At 38.2% G+C, this 18084-nt stretch overlaps 1 protein-coding gene across 5 annotated transcripts in view; it reads right to left on the bottom strand.

Annotated features, from left to right (window-relative positions):
- Positions 1 to 18084, bottom strand: part of TRPM7 (transient receptor potential cation channel subfamily M member 7) — a 122973-nt gene that overhangs the window by 69210 nt on the left and 35679 nt on the right. For 3 of the 5 annotated variants that reach the window (XM_064365668.1, XM_064365667.1, XM_064365669.1), the window contains exons 5-11: positions 15237 to 15450; positions 10958 to 11082; positions 9318 to 9489; positions 7200 to 7374; positions 5413 to 5536; positions 3875 to 3947; positions 359 to 459 (exon numbers count right to left, since the gene is read on the bottom strand). In XM_064365668.1, the coding sequence (XP_064221738.1) occupies positions 359 to 459; positions 3875 to 3947; positions 5413 to 5536; positions 7200 to 7374; positions 9318 to 9489; positions 10958 to 11082; positions 15237 to 15450 (984 nt within the window). Of the gene's footprint in view, positions 1 to 358; positions 460 to 3874; positions 3948 to 5412; positions 5537 to 7195; positions 7375 to 9317; positions 9490 to 10957; positions 11083 to 15236; positions 15451 to 18084 lie in introns of those variants that run through there. The other 2 variants (XM_064365670.1, XM_064365671.1) reach the window with 2 other exon arrangements.

Consider the following 18084-nt stretch of genomic DNA (forward strand, 5'->3'; position numbering starts at 1 on the left):
TAGAAACTAGGAAGAAGTTGCTCCCATTTAGTAGGATGAAGATGACTACAAAAGGAATAGGTCTAAACATCAGGGGGAATGCTAAAATGGATTCTCTTGTACACAGAGCATGAGTTCTAAAGCTTCTTTCAGTTCTAAGATTCTTAGAGATCTATATACTTTATTTAAAAATAAGGTTTTTTCTAGAGGTATATGTTAAATCCTAAACTGGATCAGAATAGTGTAGAAATACTTAGCTAAACTGTTTTTGAACTGTTGGCAGAAAGGTAAAATGTCAACTCAGGTCACAGTTCCCGCAAATACTTTTTTATTACTTAGTGTAATTTAATTGTATTGTGTATGTAGATTATTTACATACCAGCCACTGCTGTCCATAAACAAATACATGATTTTTGGCAATGTCAACTCTATCCCATGCCAATGTAAGGATAAGCTGGTCAAATGCAGATGCATTAGTACCTAATCGAATAAAGAAAATAGTTGATAGGTTCATTAATTTATCTCCATTAAAAAGTGAACACTTTTTTTTAAAAAAAGAGATGGGGTCTTGGTCTATTGCTCAGGCTGACGTGCAAAGGTGATCATGGCTCACTGCAGCCTTGAATTCCTAGATTCAAGCATACCTCCCCGCCTTAGCCTCTGAGCAGCTGAGACTACAGATGAGCACCACCACACCCGGCTAATTTTTTAACTTTTTGTGGAGACAGACTCTCACTCTGTGGACCAGGCTGGTCTCAAGCTCCTGGCCTCAAGTGATCCTCCCACTTTGGCCTCCCAATGTGCTGGGATTACAAGTGTGAGCCACAGTGCCCAGCTCAAACACTTCCGACATCTCTCCACCATTCTTTAATTAACTTACACAGCTAGTTTCAGCCACCATTCAGAAGTAGCCTGCCTCAGAGAGTTAAGATTAGCCCCATGGTTAAGAACTTTACCTTTCCAACTATAAATGACATATTCCCATCCATTGCAAACATTCAGAAGTGCAGAAAAAATGGGAAGAAAACAAAGATGAACTGTTTCTATCACAGAGATAGTGCCACTAGGATTCTGAAAATAGCCTGTCAGGTGCTTTTCTGTGCATATACAAACTCATACATATATTTTTCATTGTTTATTCAAAAATGTGTCCATACTGCAAGTGTTCAGTAGCTTGCTTTATTTTCCTGGTTATCATACCTTGATTCTTCTTAAAATTATATATAAATCCACCTTATATATACTAATAGATGAGCCAAAATTTATTTAACAAATACTTCGAATGGTAGACATTCAGGTTATTTTGAATTTTTTGCTGAGTATGTTTTTGCGCACATCCTTGATTATTCAAATAGGATGATTTTCTAGAAGTCAAATTGCTGAGTACAAGGATATACACTTTAAGGCTTTTGATATACTACAAAGTATTTCAGATCGCTTCTACCATCCACCAGGGGAGAGGTATAAGTATACCCATCTCTCCATGTGCCATGGAGAAGGGAGTTTCTTTCTTTTTTTGAGACAGGGTTTCTCTCTGTTGTCCAGGCTGGAGTGCAGTGATGTGATCTTGCTTCACTGCAACCTCCGCCTCCCAGGCTCAACTGATCCTCCCACCTCAGCGTCTCAAGTAGCAGGGACCAAAGGTAAATGGCACCACACTAGGGTAATTCTTGTATATTTTTGTAGAGACAGGGTTTTGCCATGTTGCCCAGGCTGATCTCAACCTCCTGGACTCAAGCGATATGCTTGCCTCAGCCTCCCAAAATTTATTACTGTAACACTGACCATCCTTTCATATTTTCTTCATGCATTTGGATTCCTCTACTAATTATCTATTACATAAGTTCTGACCCATTTTTCCACAAGGTAGTCATCTTTTCATTAATTTTTAACAGCTCTTTTTGATCCCTTCACTTTAACATTTCTATTCCTTCGTTTCCTCATCTATAAAATGAATAAAACCATAGGAAATATGACTCGTAAAAATAGAGATAAATAACGTAAACCACTTAAACACAGTGGTTAATACACAGAAAAGTATATGGCAAATAATTAATGGATATGGTATTTTCTTTTTTTTTTTTTTGAGACGGAGTTTCGCTCTTGATACCCAGGCTGGAGTGCAATGGCGCGATCTCGGCTCACCGCAACCTCCGCCTCCTGGGTTCAGGCAATTCTCCTGCCTCAGCCTCCTGAGTAGCTGGGATTACAGGCCCGCGCCACCGTGCCCAGCTAATTTTTTGTATTAGTAGAGACGGGGTTTCACCATGTCGACCAGGATGGTCTCGATCTCTTGACCTCGTGATCCACCCGCCTCGGCCTCCCAAAGTGCTGGGATTACAGGCTTGAGCCACCGCGCCCGGCCTGGACATGGTATTTTCTTTTTAACTTTCTTTTTTGGAGACAGTTTCACTCTGTCGCCCAGGCTGTAGTGCAGTGGTGTGATCTTGGCTTACTGCAACCTCCACTTTCCAGGTTCAAGTGATTCTTGTGCCTCAGCCTCCTGAGTAGCTGGGACTACAGGCGCCTGCCACTGACCCCTGCTAATTTTTGTATTATTTGTAGAGCCAAGGTTTTGCCATGTTGGCCAGGCTGGTCTTCAACTCCTGACCTTAAGTGATCTGCCCACCTCAGCCTCCCAAATTGCTGGGATTACAGGCGTAAGCCAGCACACGCAGCCTTTATTTTTATGCAATCCCATTTATAAATTTTTTTTTCCTTTTTGGTTTCTGGGTTTCCTATCACTTGTGATCTTGATTCAGATGATATAAATACATCTTATCACAGTATTTTAAAAATGCTTAATGCACTGGCAATTTATTATGATCTAATACGCAAGAAATTCTTGTAAATAAAAAGACGGTATCCTTTTAATGTGCTGTGCTCCTGGCATACCACTCTACACTAACTTTCAAGTAGGCAGATGGGATACCGTCATAGTTTCTAATTTCTGAAAAGATTTTTCACTATAATGTTGTTTTATCTGTTAGATGTCTTTGGGGAGATACTGAGAGGAAAACAGTTCAGTGTGCATGTGCTTGAATCCCTTAGTCCTAGAAGACACCAGTAGTTATCAAATTTTCCCTTCATAGTGAAGACAGCATGTTTTAAAATCCTATCTTTAAAAGCTATCAACTAATGCCTTATGACCTTTAAACACTAATTTTTCAGCTGATTAAGAATGTGACACATTTTTATCTTTTCTTAGAGACAAGGTCTTGCTGTCACTCAGGCTGGAGTGCAGTGGTGTGATCACGGCTCACTGTAACCTCAAACTCTGGGCTCAAGCTATCTTCCTGCCTCAGCCTCCTGAACAGCTGAGACTATAAAGTACCCAGCACCATGCACAGCTAATTTTTGTTTGTTGTAAGATAGGGTCTTGCTCCGTTGCCCAAACTGGAGTATAGCGGTATAATCACAGCTCACTGTAGCCTCAACCTTCCAGGCTCAAGTGATTCCACCTTAGCCTCCCAATTTTTAAATTTTTTGTAGAGACGAGTCTATGTTGTCCAGGCTGGTCTCAAACTCCTGGCCTCAAGCGATCCTCCTGCCTTGGCCTCCCAAAGTGTTGGGATTATGGGTGTGAGCCCCAGTGCCTGGCCCAGGATGTTACACATTCTTAATAGGACTATTAAATAGGTTTGGTGGCATAAACCTTGCTAAAAACTTTTATTTCTTAAATTCTACAAAATTAAGTCAAAAGCTATCTTACTGCCAAGGAAACCAACATTGTGTCTTTCACAAAGAAAAATGACTGAAAATTCACTCAGCAAGCATTTAGCCATATTAAAAGCTTCTATCTTCTGTATACATACACACACACACACACACACACACACACACACACATATATAAAATAAAGGTCTTACAAATAAAAAAGTTCTTAGAGGCTTACCTTTCAGCAGTGCAGTAAGTATTGCTACATCTATATCTTGATGTTCATCTGACCCAATATGGAAAACAGTGATCTATTCAAAGATACATTCAAAACATTATGCCTTTATATTTTTAAATCAAAGGCATCATAAAACTCAGTAATTTTCAACTCTATGGGAGGCAAAATACATATGTATGTATCTAGAAATGTATGTATTATGTATACATAAGATATGTATTATGTATATATTACATATATAATACATAATATATTATATTATATTACACATAATACATACACATAACACATACATATATAATATATATAATATATATAATGTATATATATAATATATACATAATACATACACATATGTATGTTTATGTATATAGTCAGTAACTTTATTTCAACCAAAAAGCCAAAAAATTTTTAAAGACTTTATCATTTACCAATTAAAATGGCAAGTATATAAAAATATTTGGTTTCATATTATATTCATATTTTGAACTATCTCATGTCCCTTACTAGAGAAAACAATTTAGGGAATGAGGCTACAGATTCCTTATCAGAGTAAATAAATCCTACAGGTCCTTCCACAGAATGAAAATTTACATGTTCATATAATATATGCATTCTTGAATGAGAAATGTTTTAGTCAATCTTTTTATTGTAAATGTCTTTAAATTACTTGAAACATAACACCATTTAATTTAATAACATTTTTCATAAAGTGAAAGTTGGCCAGGCACATGGCTTGTGTTTGTAATTCCAGTACTTTGGGAGGCCAAGGTGGGAGGATTACCTGAGGTCAGGAGTTTGAGACCAGCCTGGCTAACATGGTGAAACACCATCTCTAGTGAAAATACAAAAATCAGCCAGCCATGGTGGCACACACCTGTAGTCCCAGCTACTCAGCAGGCTGAGGCAGGAGAATCGCTTGCACCCAGAAGGCACAGGTTGCAGTGAGCTGAGCACCACTGCACTACAGCCTGAGCAACAGAGCAAGACTATGTCTCCAAAAAATAAAGAACGAAAGAAATGAAAGATTATTATACTCCAATAAAAAATTTCCAGCCAACTTTATTTCATAGTTTACAAAAGACAGCAAATCAAATCATGTTACTTATCTATTTATAGGCTTGCTAAAAAATTTTATCTTTGAAAACTTAAGCCCACATTTACATGACTGAAAGTAAGCACCACTGATCTTTAATAGACTGAAGCACATTTAAGATTTTTTTTCAAATATTTTATTAGAGAAGCCATTAACAACTCTTTACAGTTCTTCCTTGGTACTCAACATGATCTGTTGAGCCCTAGTTACTTTCCTAAAACAGAGGCACAAATACACAATCTCAACGCCATATAAAAAACTACAATCCTCCTATAAAACCTCTCAGCTTGAACAGACCAATAAATGACATATTTATATGGTTAATAAAGATTTCAAAGTTTAAAATCCAAATTAAAAACAAAAGTATTTCACCAACTTAGAATGTGCTTTGCAAGAAATTAAAAAGGCTTAGTTTTTAAAATTTCTGCTGAAATCTACTTACAAGCTCCTTTCTTTTCATGCACTCCATCAGTGTTTGAAATAAATGAACTGCTTCACTCTGACCAAAGTTAAATGTTTTTTTGATAGTGGAAATAATATCGGGCTCTGCTGCATCAGGAAGATTCCTGGAATAAAACGAAACATAAATTAATTCACTGATTTCATCTTTCATTATTCGTATGATCAATATGAAGTACAGGTAGATCCATGTAAGATCTTTGAAAATAACGTATTAATATTAAATACTTGACCTTGAGTGAGATTGTTTTCTCCTTCATGAGACTACCAATATAAATCTTGAAAGGAAAATATATGAAGTCATTTTTCTCGTTGAACTACTTTATGAATTTTATCAAAAAGTATGTGTGGCAGTATCAGTACTCACATAAGACACTGTATAAAAATAATTTTAAGATAATTATGATGTATAAAGTAGTATTTCACTATGATATTTTTAAACATAAGCACTCACATTTTTCTTTTATGAATACTTAATATATTTACATGGCTCAAAAATATAGTAGAAAACATAAAATGTTAAAATATTAAAATTAACAGTGTTAAGTCTCCTTCCCACTGTCTTTCAACTGCCCAGTTTTATCACAATGATTTTCAGGAATCATTTACTCATATAACTTTCCAAAATGTCTTTCTGCATACACAAATAATTATCCCCTTTCCTTTTATTATATATAAAATGTGGCACAATATATATGCTTCTCTATACCTTCCTTCTTCCATGTATATATTTTGGTAATCTCATGTTGTACTTTGTTCCAATCTTTAACTCTTACATAAAAGAACCCAGTAATGAGTAACTTTATACATACATTATTTCACAGATGTACATCTGTAGGAACAATTCCCAGAGATGAAACTACTAGGTTAAAAGATAAGTGCCTCTATATTTGACTGATCTTACAAAACTGTGTTCCATGAAGATAGTTTTAATTTGTTCCAATAACATGAGAGTCAGGCTATTTCCTCAATCTTTAACAAAGTATTTTATTAAGGCCGGGCGCGGTGGCTCACGCCTATAATCCCAACACTTTGGGAGGCCGAGGCGGGTGGGTCACGAGGTCAAGAGATCGAGACCATCCTGGTCAACATGGTGAAATCCCGTCTCTACTAAACATATAAAAAATTAGCCGAGCATGGTGGTGCGTGCCTGTAGTCCCTGCTACTTGGGAGGCTGAGGCAGGAGAATTGCTTGAACCCAGGAGGCAGAGGTTGTGGTGAGCCGAGATCATGCCATTGCACTCCAGCCTGGGTAATAAGAGCGAAACTCCATCTCAAAAAAAAAAAAAAAAATGAAGAAAAAAAAACAAAGTATTTTATTAAAGCTGAAATTTTCATGTTCATAAAACACAGAGAGGAATCCAACTCTGTATTCTAAAATCCACAAGCCTCTTGAGTAAATTCATTAAAATGGGCCAGGCACGGTGGCTCACACCTATAATCCCAGAACTTTGGGAGGCTAAGATGGGTGGATCACTTGAGGGCAGGAGTTCAAGACCAGCCTGGCCAACACAGTGAAACCCCATCTCTACTTAAAAAAAAAAATACAAAAAAAATACAAAAATTAGCTGGACATGGTGGCTCATGCCTGTAATCTCAGCTACTCAGGAGGCTGAGGCAGGAGAATCACTTGAAACCAGGAGGCAGAGGTTGTAGTGAGCCAAGATTGCACAACTGCATTCCATCCAGGCTGGGACACAGTGCAAGACTCCCGTCTCAAAAAATAATAATAAAATATATAAATTCATTAAAATGTTGTCATAAACTTACCCTCCTTCTTCTGTTTGTTTATGAATATATGCTAGTAGATCTGCAGCTCTGCCTGTTCCTTCACATACAACTACTGGAACAGGGGGGCTTTCCTGAAGGTATTCAAGAACTGTGAGGATAACATTTGGCCCCCCCTCAAATATAAGTGCCACCACAGGGACACCTTGGCCAATTCCTAAAAAGAGCAAAGTTAAATTAAAAAATTATTTCATCCCAAGCAAGTTTCTCTCCAAGAAAAAAAAGTAGGCAAAATTCAGTACTCTAATTTTAATTTTACTGAAAATTAAAATAAAAAGCAAAAACATGTGTAAGACTGTGTTGACTTGACTTTAAGCATTCCACCTGATACCAATTCACATAAGTAAATGAAATAAAGAATATATTACTTTGTCACTATCTTACAGGTTGTTCTCTAAATGACAAAATTAGAAAATCCAATAGATAATTTAACACACATCAAATAATTTACATGTCCACTACTTAAAAGTAAAAATTTGTTTTCTATATTTTATTGAGCTCTTGACGAGAAATGTAAAACACTAATTTTTTAGTTTGCTTTTTAATACTACATTAGTTGAGCTTCTAACATCTATCAGTTTTTCTTTTTTTTCTCTGAGTCAGAGTATTGCTCTGTTGCCCAGGATGGAGTGCAGTGGTGCAATCTCATCTCACTGCAACCTCTCCCTCCCCAGTTCAAGCAATTCTCCTGCCTCAGACTTGCGAGCAGCTGGAACTACAGGCGCACGCCACCACGCCTGGCTAATTTTTGTATTTTTATTAGAGACAGGGTTTCACCATATTGGCCAGGCTGGTCTTGAAGTCCTGACCTGTGATCTACTCGCCTCAGCCTCCCAAAGTGCTGGGATTACAGGCATGAGCCACTGCACCCGGCCTGTTTTTATTCATTTTCAAAACATGTATTTCTGATTCCAAATGTACTGAGACATTAATATAGAAATTAATGACTGTCTCAAATGCCACATGCAGGGTTTGTAAAAAAGAAAAAATCAAAAAACTTAAAAATTAAAGAAGAAATGGATGACAGAATTACATAATTGGAACTGATCAATAAAATTCCAAGAAATCTAGAAGAGTAACAGAACAAAATTAGTAAAGAATACGAATTTTTGCTTTTACAATAACTTGCAGTGCACTGAGAAAATGCAAACAAACAAAAGGTAACTTTAGAACTATAAACCATTCTTAACTTTTTTTTTTTGAGAAGGAGTTTCGCTCTGTCACCCAAGCTGGAATGCAGTGATGAGATCTCTGCTCACTGCAACCTCTGCCTCCTGAGCTCAAGTGATTCTCCTGTCTCAGCCTCCTGAGTAGCTGGGATTACAGGCACACCCAGCTAATTTTTTGTATTTTTAGGAGATACAGCATTTCACCATATTGGTCAAGCTGGTCTTGAACACCTGACCTCAGGTGATCCACCTGCCTCAGCCTCCCAAAGTGTTGGGATTACAGGCGTGAGCCACCGCGCCCAGCCTTCTTAACTTTTTGCAAAAGCTCTGATTCCACCATAATCTGTAAACACTGTTCTGTAGTTTTTAAATTTTTATTTCACTTCGTCACAGAGCTCAACTTCTTGATGTCCTTAGATTACAACTTTTCCTTTATTTGAAATGAAAATTAAATGTTGAACCAAGAAAATACAGACATGGTTGGAAAGGAAAACCAGTCCCAGGAATATAACTTTAAAGACACATTTAGCCAAACAGTGATACTCATTTTATAAATTTTAAGCTGATTTCTTTCTTTCAGTAATTTTTTTTCCCATTTAGTTTTCAATCTTGAATTTCATAGCCTTGTATTGGAATAAATCACACATTAAGAATATTTATGAATTCCTTGGGCTGCAATGGGATTGCAATAACAACAGGGCTTCCAATGAACCTTTTTTGGTTTTAGCCTTGATAACTGAGTGCCCAATTCTGACTCCTTTTCCTTGGTCTTACCACTTTGTCTAAGTTCAACCACTGTTGGTTGTTTCATATATTATCTTGCTATGTAAGAAAAAGCACTTCAAAGAACATTCTATCTTCTTAGAATGCTGTTGGCTATTAATATAGCCCAGAACAATTCCAACAGTAACAAATTTGTGAATTCCCTTACTAGCATGAATTCTTTGCTGATTAATAGTTTTTTCAAGTTCTCTTCTCAGTCTGACTTCTGCCCCATACTTTCCAACAGTGCCATCATCCACCAATATGAAATGAGAATGTAGATTATTCAAAACATTCAATTTGCTCAGGGGGTTCAATAAGGTTTGATAAGGAGCAACCACCTAAACAACAGCAAACATAAGAGTTAGTGAGCAGGATTAAATACAGTATAATGTAAAATAAATTTTGAAATAATCTGTAAAGACAAGTAAGAAATAAAATTCTATTTTACATATAGAAATAAATATGAAATAACAAAGAATGTATCAAAAAGTATAAGCTTTTAAGCAGTTGAAGATTAATCAATGGGTTGAAACACATGATTGTATCTTGACCCCTATTACAAAATCATACATTTCATCATCACATGCAAAGAGAGAAGCAGTAAATAAGTAAATAGTGCAAAGAAACTATTATCAGATTAAGTGAATAAACTACAATATATAAAAGACATTGTGGCTGAGCATGGTGGCTCACGTCTATAATCCCAGCACTTTGGGAGGCTGAGGAAGGTGGATCACCTGAGGTTAGGAGTTCAAGACCAGCCTGCCCAATGTGGTGAAACCCCATCTCTACAAAAACTACAAAAATTAGCCTGGCATGATGGCAGGCACCTGTAGTCCCAGCTACTCAGGAGGCTGAGGCAGGAGAATCATTTGAATGCAGGCGGCAGAGGTTGCAGTGTGCCCAGATCTCGCCACTGTACTCCAGCCTGGGCAACAAGAGCAAAATTCCATCTCAAAAAAAAAAAAAAAAGTCACAGTAAAAAACAATAAAATGTCATATTGTTATTTTTCTAGCCATTGAGTAGACTCTTTAAAACTAACATTAGAAATTTAGTAAGAGATTGTTATAATTCAGTAACTGTATGTATTAATTTATTTATGAGACTGATTTTGCTTTGTCACCCAGGCTGAAGTGCAGTGGCACAATCTCAGCTCACTGCAACCTCTGCCTCCCGGTTTCAAGCGATTCTCCCACCTCAGCCTATCGAGTAGCTGGGGAGGCCTGTGCTACCACGCCCAGCTAACTTTTGTATTTTTAGTAGAGATGGAGTTTCACCATGTTGGCCAGGCTGGTCTTGAACTGCTGATCTCCAGTGATTGGTCCACCTCAGCTTTCAAAGTGCTGGGAGTACAGATGTGAGCCACGGCACCCAGTCAGTAGTTCTTTTTAATAGTCTTGATAAATATCTATAACCAATTCACACGTCTTTAACCTATTCAAACAAAACGCTAGTATCTGACTCCTACTTCCTATTCTTAGAATAAAATTCTTATGTAGTCATTAAAAATTTAATTACAAAGACTAGCATACATGAAAAACATGAAATAACTTTATAAATAAAAGACTAAAAGCAAAATGTGCCAATACTATAACAGCATTTAAACTTATGAACTTATTTATAGTTATGAATTATTTATATTTATGCATTTTCAATAAGATCAGAAGAAATCCTCAGAAAAATGCTTTTTGAACTTAATTTGAAAAGTATAATATAATCACAAATATTTTAAACTGGCACTATTGTTACTATAATTTTATTTATACATAATTTCAAACATAAGAAATTTTAAAAATAATTCTTACATCTCTCCCAACAAGATCATTTCTGTTTTCAATCACTCCCCATGGAGCTATTCCGATAGTGCAAATCTTTCGAGATGATCTGGAAGCATGTTCTTTGAGGGCATCTCCAACATGTTTTGCCACACCTGTTCATAAAAAATTTTTTCATTTTGTTAATTTTATTTTCTTGGAGACAGTGTACCCCAGGAAAGAATGCAGTGGTGCAATGACAACTCACTGCAGCCTTAAACTCCTGGACTCAAGTGATACTCCCTTCTAAGCCTCCCAAGTAGGTAGACTACAGGTACATGGTAACACAGCCTGCTAATTTGTTTTTTGTTTGTTTGTTTGTTTTGTTTTTGGTAGAGACAAGGTCTTCCCATGTTGTCCAAGCAGGTCTTGAATTTTGGGCTCATGTGATTGTCCTGCCCCAGCCTCCCAAAGTTCTGGGATTACAGTCTTTATTGTGTTCAAAACAATCCTATGCTCAATCTATAACACTATAATATGTGATATATTTCTTTATACATACAAGACATAAAGCAACAAGGTCATAACAAACTTAAAACAAGGTCATAGCCAAACCTACAAAAGAATATACCAGGACCAGCCAGGCTTGGTGGCTCACGCCTGTAATCCCAGAACTTTGGAAGGCCAAGGTGGGCAGATCATAAGGTCAGGAGTTTGAGAACAGCCTGGCCAACATGGTGAAACCCCGTCTCCACCAAAAATACAAACATTAGCAGGGTGTGGTAGAGGGCGCCTGTAATCCCAGCTACTTGAGAGGCTCAGGCAGGAGAAGTGCTTGAATCCAGGAGGCGGAGGTTGCAGTGAGCCGAGACTGCGCCATTGCACTCCAGCCTGGGGTGACAGTGAGAGACTCCGTCTCCAAAAAAAAAAACCAAAACAAAAAAAAACCCCACAAGGACACAAAAGGAACAAAAACCACTAAACCCCATAATATCAAATCACAACTGCCAGAAACACATATAACACTAACTTTTACCACGTTATTACGTCGTCCGTTTTTGCAGTTTTCCTATAAGTAACTGCAGTTTTTTATTATTCCTCTACACATCATTTAGAAAATATTAAGAATACAGTTCAGTGGCACAGGGCCATACGCAAAACAAATACACAATAAACAACTACAAAAGTCTCTTTTCAGTCAAAAATGAGGGAGAAAAGTAATAAAAGGCAGTTCCAAAGAACATGTAACTCCTCATTATCACTTCTTTTTTTTAGGGAGGGAGACGAGGTCTCACTCTATTGCCCAGGCTGGAGTGTAGTGGTGTGATCATGGCTTGGCTCACTGTAGCCTTGTCATCCCAATCTCAAACAATCCTTCCACCTCAGTCTTCCAAGTAGTTACGATGGTAGGCACACACCACCATGCCTGGTTATTCTTTTTTTTTTTTGGTAGAAACAGTGTCTCACCATGTTGCCCAGGCTAGTTTTGAACTCCTGGGCTCAAGTGATCCTCCCACCTCAGCTTCTCAAAGTGCTGGGATTACAGGCATGAACCACCATGCCTGGCCCATTATTACTTCTTATGGTCTGAATTGTGTCCACTAACTTCCAATACCTCAAAATATGACTGTAGTTGGAGACAGGGCCTTTAAACGTGATGATACCTCAAAATATTACCGTACTTAGAGGCAGGGCCTTTAAATAGGTGACAATTAATTTAAAATGAGGCCTTTGGAGTGGCCCTGAATATCCAACTGGTGTTTTCTTTGTTTTGTTTTTTTAAGACAGAATTTCATTCTCGTTGGTCAGGCTGGAATGCAGTGGTGTGGTCTCGGCTCACTGCAACCTCAGCCTCCCAGGTTCAATTGATTCTCCTGCCTCAGCCAAGTAGCTGGGACTACAGGCATGCACCAACATGCCCAGCTCATTTTGCATTTTTATTATAGACAGGGTTTCTCCATGTTGGTCAGGCTGGTCTCGCCTCGGCCTCCCAAAGTGCTGGGATTACAGGTGTGAGCCACCGCGTCTGGCCGTCAACTGGTAATCTTACCAAGAAATTTGAATACAAAAGGAAACACCAGAAATACCTATACATAGGAGGCCATGAGAGGAAGGACATGGCATGAAGGTGACCATCTGCAAGCCAGAGAGAGAGACCCCAGGAGAAAGCAAATTTACTGACACTTACTCTTAAGACTTCTAGCCGCTCAAACCATAAGAAAACAAATTTCTGCTGTTTAAGCCACCCAGTCTGTGATACTTTGTTATAGCAGCCCTGGCAAACTAATGCATCACTCAATGTGATCTCCATAACGCATAAGATTTCATCCCTCACCCAGATTATGTAAATAGCATTTTCATAGGTCTTTCAACTGCTTCCCTGCCTACTTAACACTACATTTCGAAAACATCACCTAAGTGATCTTTGCAACTGTTGACTCTCTACTTAAAACCTCTTCTCATTCAGAACAGAAGCCAAAGTGCTTATAATGGTCCACAAGGCCTCACGTGATGATCTGCTTTTGTCTTTACTAGTTACCATGTTTCTCTAACACCATACATCAGTAACTTCTGACTTCATCACCTAGCACTCTTTGTATATTAGACTGTTCTTACTATTCTTCCAACACACAAACCATCTCCTCCCCTTTACATGCTCTGCTTTATGTTTTTCTTATATTTTGCTTCCTCATTTCCTTCTCTCCTCAAATGTCACCTTATCAGCTCTCCTTGACCATGTAACAAAATAGTAGCCCTTCCATCATCCCTCACTATCCCTCTTCTTGACTTCATGTGTCTGCATAACACTTATCAACATCTACCATGTTATACATTACTGAGTTATCTGTTTCTTATCTGCATCTCCCCTACTAAAATATAAGTTCCATGAAGGTAGATATTTTTACTGTTTTATGGAATGATAAATTCTTAGCAGCCTGAAAAATTTCTGACACAATGAGGTTCAAAAGTCCTGGGATTACAGGCTCACACCTGTAATCCCAGCACTTTGGGAGGCCAAGGCGGTGCATCACCTGAAGTCAGGAGTTCAAGACCAGCCTGACCAACATGGCAAAACCCCATCTCTACTAAAAATACAAAAATTAGCCGCTTGTGGTGGCGGGAACCTGTAATCCCAGCTACTTGGGAGGCTGAGGCATGACAATTGCTTGAACCCGAGAGGTGGAGGTTGCAGTGAGCTGAGATGGCACCAATGCACTCCAGTTGGGGTGACAAAGCATGACTCCGTCTCAAAAAAATAAAGTTGCTGATAATGAATTAGATGTTTGCAAGCTGACTTAAATAAATGCTTTAGGCACTGAAATTAATCTGACCTCCTTATAATTGAACTGTATATGTGATAGGGAAGATACAGAATAAAAGACAGTAGCATATTACAAATTAATTTTTGAAAGCTACTTCTTACTGCTGCTGAGGCAATGGACTGCCATTCTTGTATCGATTTACCACTAGTCAGAAAGTGATGGGAATAATACTTTGCTCTACAGTAGGGTCAAAAACCTTTTTGTAAAAGGCTAAACAGTTTTTTAGCTTACCGGGGCATACTGTCTCTGTCACAACTATTCACCTTTGCTGTTGTAACACAAAAATAGCCACAGACAATACATCAACTAATATGGTTAAGCTTTGTGTCCCTATCCAAATCTGATCTTGAATTGTAATCCCCATAATCCCCAGGTTTCTTGGGAGAGACCAGGTAGAAGTAACTGAATCATGGGAGTGGTTTCCCCAGTGCTGTCCTGGTGAGAGTGACTGAGTTCTCACAAGATCTGATGGTTTTATAAGGGGCTCTTCCCTCTTCGCTAGGCAATTCTTCCTGCCGCTTTGTGAAAAAGGTGCCTTGCTTCCCCTTCACCTTCCACCATGATTCAGTTTCTTGAGGCCTTCCCAGTCATGCTGAACTGTGGGTCAATTCAACCTCTTTCCTTTATAAATTACCCAGTCTTAGAAAGTTCTTTATAGCAGAACGAAAACGGGCTAACACAGTAAATAAATGAGTGTTCCAATAAATCTTTATTCAAGGTTTGGGCTGGATTTAGCACACAGGCTATAGTTTCTCAAACCCCGCTCTAAAGTGTTTTTTTTTTTCTTTTTTAAACTCAAATTTCCCTAGCTTCATCAGAATCTAAAGTGTTTTTTTAAGACAAAATAATAACTAAACAAGTCCTATTAACATTTTTACCTACAAACTCTAGATTATTAAACAAGAGTTAAATATGTCTATATTCGGTGTTGATCTTTATTTCAAATATCTAATTGATATTACGAAAAAATTTAAAACACACTAAAATTGGTATAATCATCACATTACCAGTGTTTACTCCTCCAGTTAAAATCCAGGCTCCGGTTGTAACTGCAGCTTTAATAAGACCTTTTCCAAGCAACTGCTTGATTCGTGGGTGAAGCTCAAATTTCTGCATGCCCCCATGTACAGAGATAACAAGTTTGGGTAATTCCATTTGCCATTCTTTAAGCAGAAGTTGCAGAATGACTTCAGGTTTGGTGTCGTATGATAGCCTCACATACTAAAAAAAAATTTTTAAAGGACAAAATAACTGAACATGTTCATAGGTTTCATAATACGACATTACACAACTTTGGAAAATTTCTTATGAATCGGATTATGTAAAAAGAGATTTCATAGGCTACTTTGAATATATTTATACTTCAAGGAATAAGCAATAGCAAATGAAAAAATCATTCTGTGAGATCTACAGAAATAGTGAAACTAACTTTTAAACATTTAGACACAAATGTTACTCTTTCTGTTTAAACTCAATTACCATTGACTCAATTCACCAACTACCTGAAGTATTTATTGCCTTCTTTAACTATGACTACACAGTGAGTGAGAAGCATTAGACTGGCAGAAGAGGATAGGAAAAGAAAAAAAAAAGAGAACTGTGGCAGAAAAAAATGGAGGCTTCTAAGACTCTTGCTACGAGGAGAGGCAAATAGTGAATTACCTGTTTGAAAGTTTGTCAATGATCTAGTCCATTTATAAACGACTGTGACTCTGGAGTATAATTTAAAAAGATATTTTTAATATAGATGATTTTCTTCGCTGGAAGTAACAGTGGATTTGATCAAATTGGGAAATAATCAGAAAATCCTAATCAACATTTCATAGTGTTTAGATGGATTCTCCAGTTTAATTTTTGAAAAAATCTTTCATTAGAAAAATAGAAAAAAGCTATCATGTGTAAAATAACTTCCTCTGGTTTGAAATATTTTAAAAAATTTTAAAAATTAACTTTCTGTTTAAGTGGTATCACAAGATGTACTTGCTACATCCACATTAATTCATTCTCTTGGCCTAAAGCACATATATAGATTAGCTCATAAGAAACTTCAAATATTCAGACATTAAGACATTTAAAAATCATCTCTAAGAAACCATATTTGCAAAATGATGTATTTTCCATTCCTTTACAAGTATCAAATACCACTGAAAATCTCAGTACTGACAAACAAATGAAACCAAATGCCTGGGCGCAATGGCTCACTCCTAATCCCAGCACTTTAGAAGGCCAAGGCAGGTGGATCACCTGAGCTCATCAGGGACAGGGTTTTGCCATGTTGGTTAGGCCGGTCTCAAACTCCTGACCTCAAGGTGATCCACACACCTCAGTCTCCCAAAGTGCTGAGATTATAGCCATCACGCTCAGCCAGCTTTATTCTATATCAAGTCTTTCTGTTTCAGTTTTGTTTAACTCATTATTATACTTGGACACATAAACAGTATTAGAGAAGCAATCTAAAGTTAATGTTTTTGGCCGGGCATGGTGGCTCACGCCTGTAATCCCAGCACTTTGGGAGGTCAAGGCGGGTGGATCACGAGGTCAAGAGGTGGAGACCATCCTGGCCAACATGGTGAAACCCCATCTCTACTAAAAATACAAAAAAATTAGCTGGGCGTGGTGGCGTGCACCTGTAGTCCCAGCTACTTGGGAGGCTGAGGCAGGAGAATTGCTTGAACCCGGGAGGAGGAGGATGCAGCGAGCCGAGGTCGTACCACTGCACTCCAGCCTGGCGCCTGGTGACAGAGTGAGACTCTGTCTCAAATAAATAAATAAATAAATAAAGTTAATGCTTTCAAGACTATATTAGAAATAAATGAGAAATTCCACGTCCTACAGTGATAGGCTAGATTGGTTTGGACATACTTTGTCCCCTGGAAACTAGAAAAACTAGAAAAAAGAGTAATACCTGCTTTAAAACATTAGCAGGTGGCCGGGCATGGTGGCTAACACCTCTAATCCCAGCACTTTGGGAGGCCAAGGCAGGTGGATTACTTGAGGTCAGCAGTTCAAGACCAGCCTGGCCAACATGGTGAAACCCTATCTCTACCAAAAATACAAAAAAATTAGCTGGTCGTAGCGGCAAGAGCCTGTAATCCCAGCTACTCAAAATGCTGAGAGGCCGGAGAATCGCTTGAACCTAGAAGGCAGAAGTTGCAGTAAGCTGAGATCGCACCACTGCATTCCAGCCTGGTTGACAGAGCGAGACTCTGTCTCAGCAACAATAACAAAAAGACATCTGGGTACAAAGTCAGTGAGAACTTGGGGGATCAGGATCCAAGAGAAAAGGAAAACTTGGAGAGATGATGAGCTCACTGTTTGGCACAGTTTTTTTCTCATCAGAACACAGAGGCAGGCAGAGCAATGCAGAGGTTAAAATGGTTTTTGTTGTTAGTATTTGTTTGTTTTTCAGACAGGGCCTGGCTCTGTTGTCCAGGCTAGAATGCAGTGACATGGTCAGGGCTCAATGCAGCCTTGATTCCTTAGGCTCAAGAGATCCTCCCGCTTCAGCCAGAGTGCAGTGACACAGTCAGGACTCAATGCAGCCTCGACTTCTTAGGCTCAAGAGATCCTCCCACTTCAGCCTCCCAATTAACTGGGACTACAGGTATGTACCACCATGCCCAGCTAGTATTTTTGAATTTTATTAGAGACAAGGTCTCACTATGTTGCCCAGGCTGGTCTGATACTCCTGAACTCAAGTGATCTTCCTGCCTAGGCCTCCAAAAATGCTGGGATTACAGGTATGAGCTACCATACCAAGGTTAAAATGTTTAAATCTAAACAAATAATAACTATGTTTTGGGGGTTTGAAATAAACAGAAAATTAAAATTTATGCTGACAAGAACACATAAGTC

The sequence above is a fragment of the Aotus nancymaae genome, unplaced genomic scaffold (genome assembly GCF_030222135.1).
Source record: "Aotus nancymaae isolate 86718 unplaced genomic scaffold, 86718_ANA_hifiasm-v0.15.2.pri h1tg000062l, whole genome shotgun sequence".
NCBI classification, from domain to species: Eukaryota; Metazoa; Chordata; class Mammalia; order Primates; family Aotidae; genus Aotus; species Aotus nancymaae.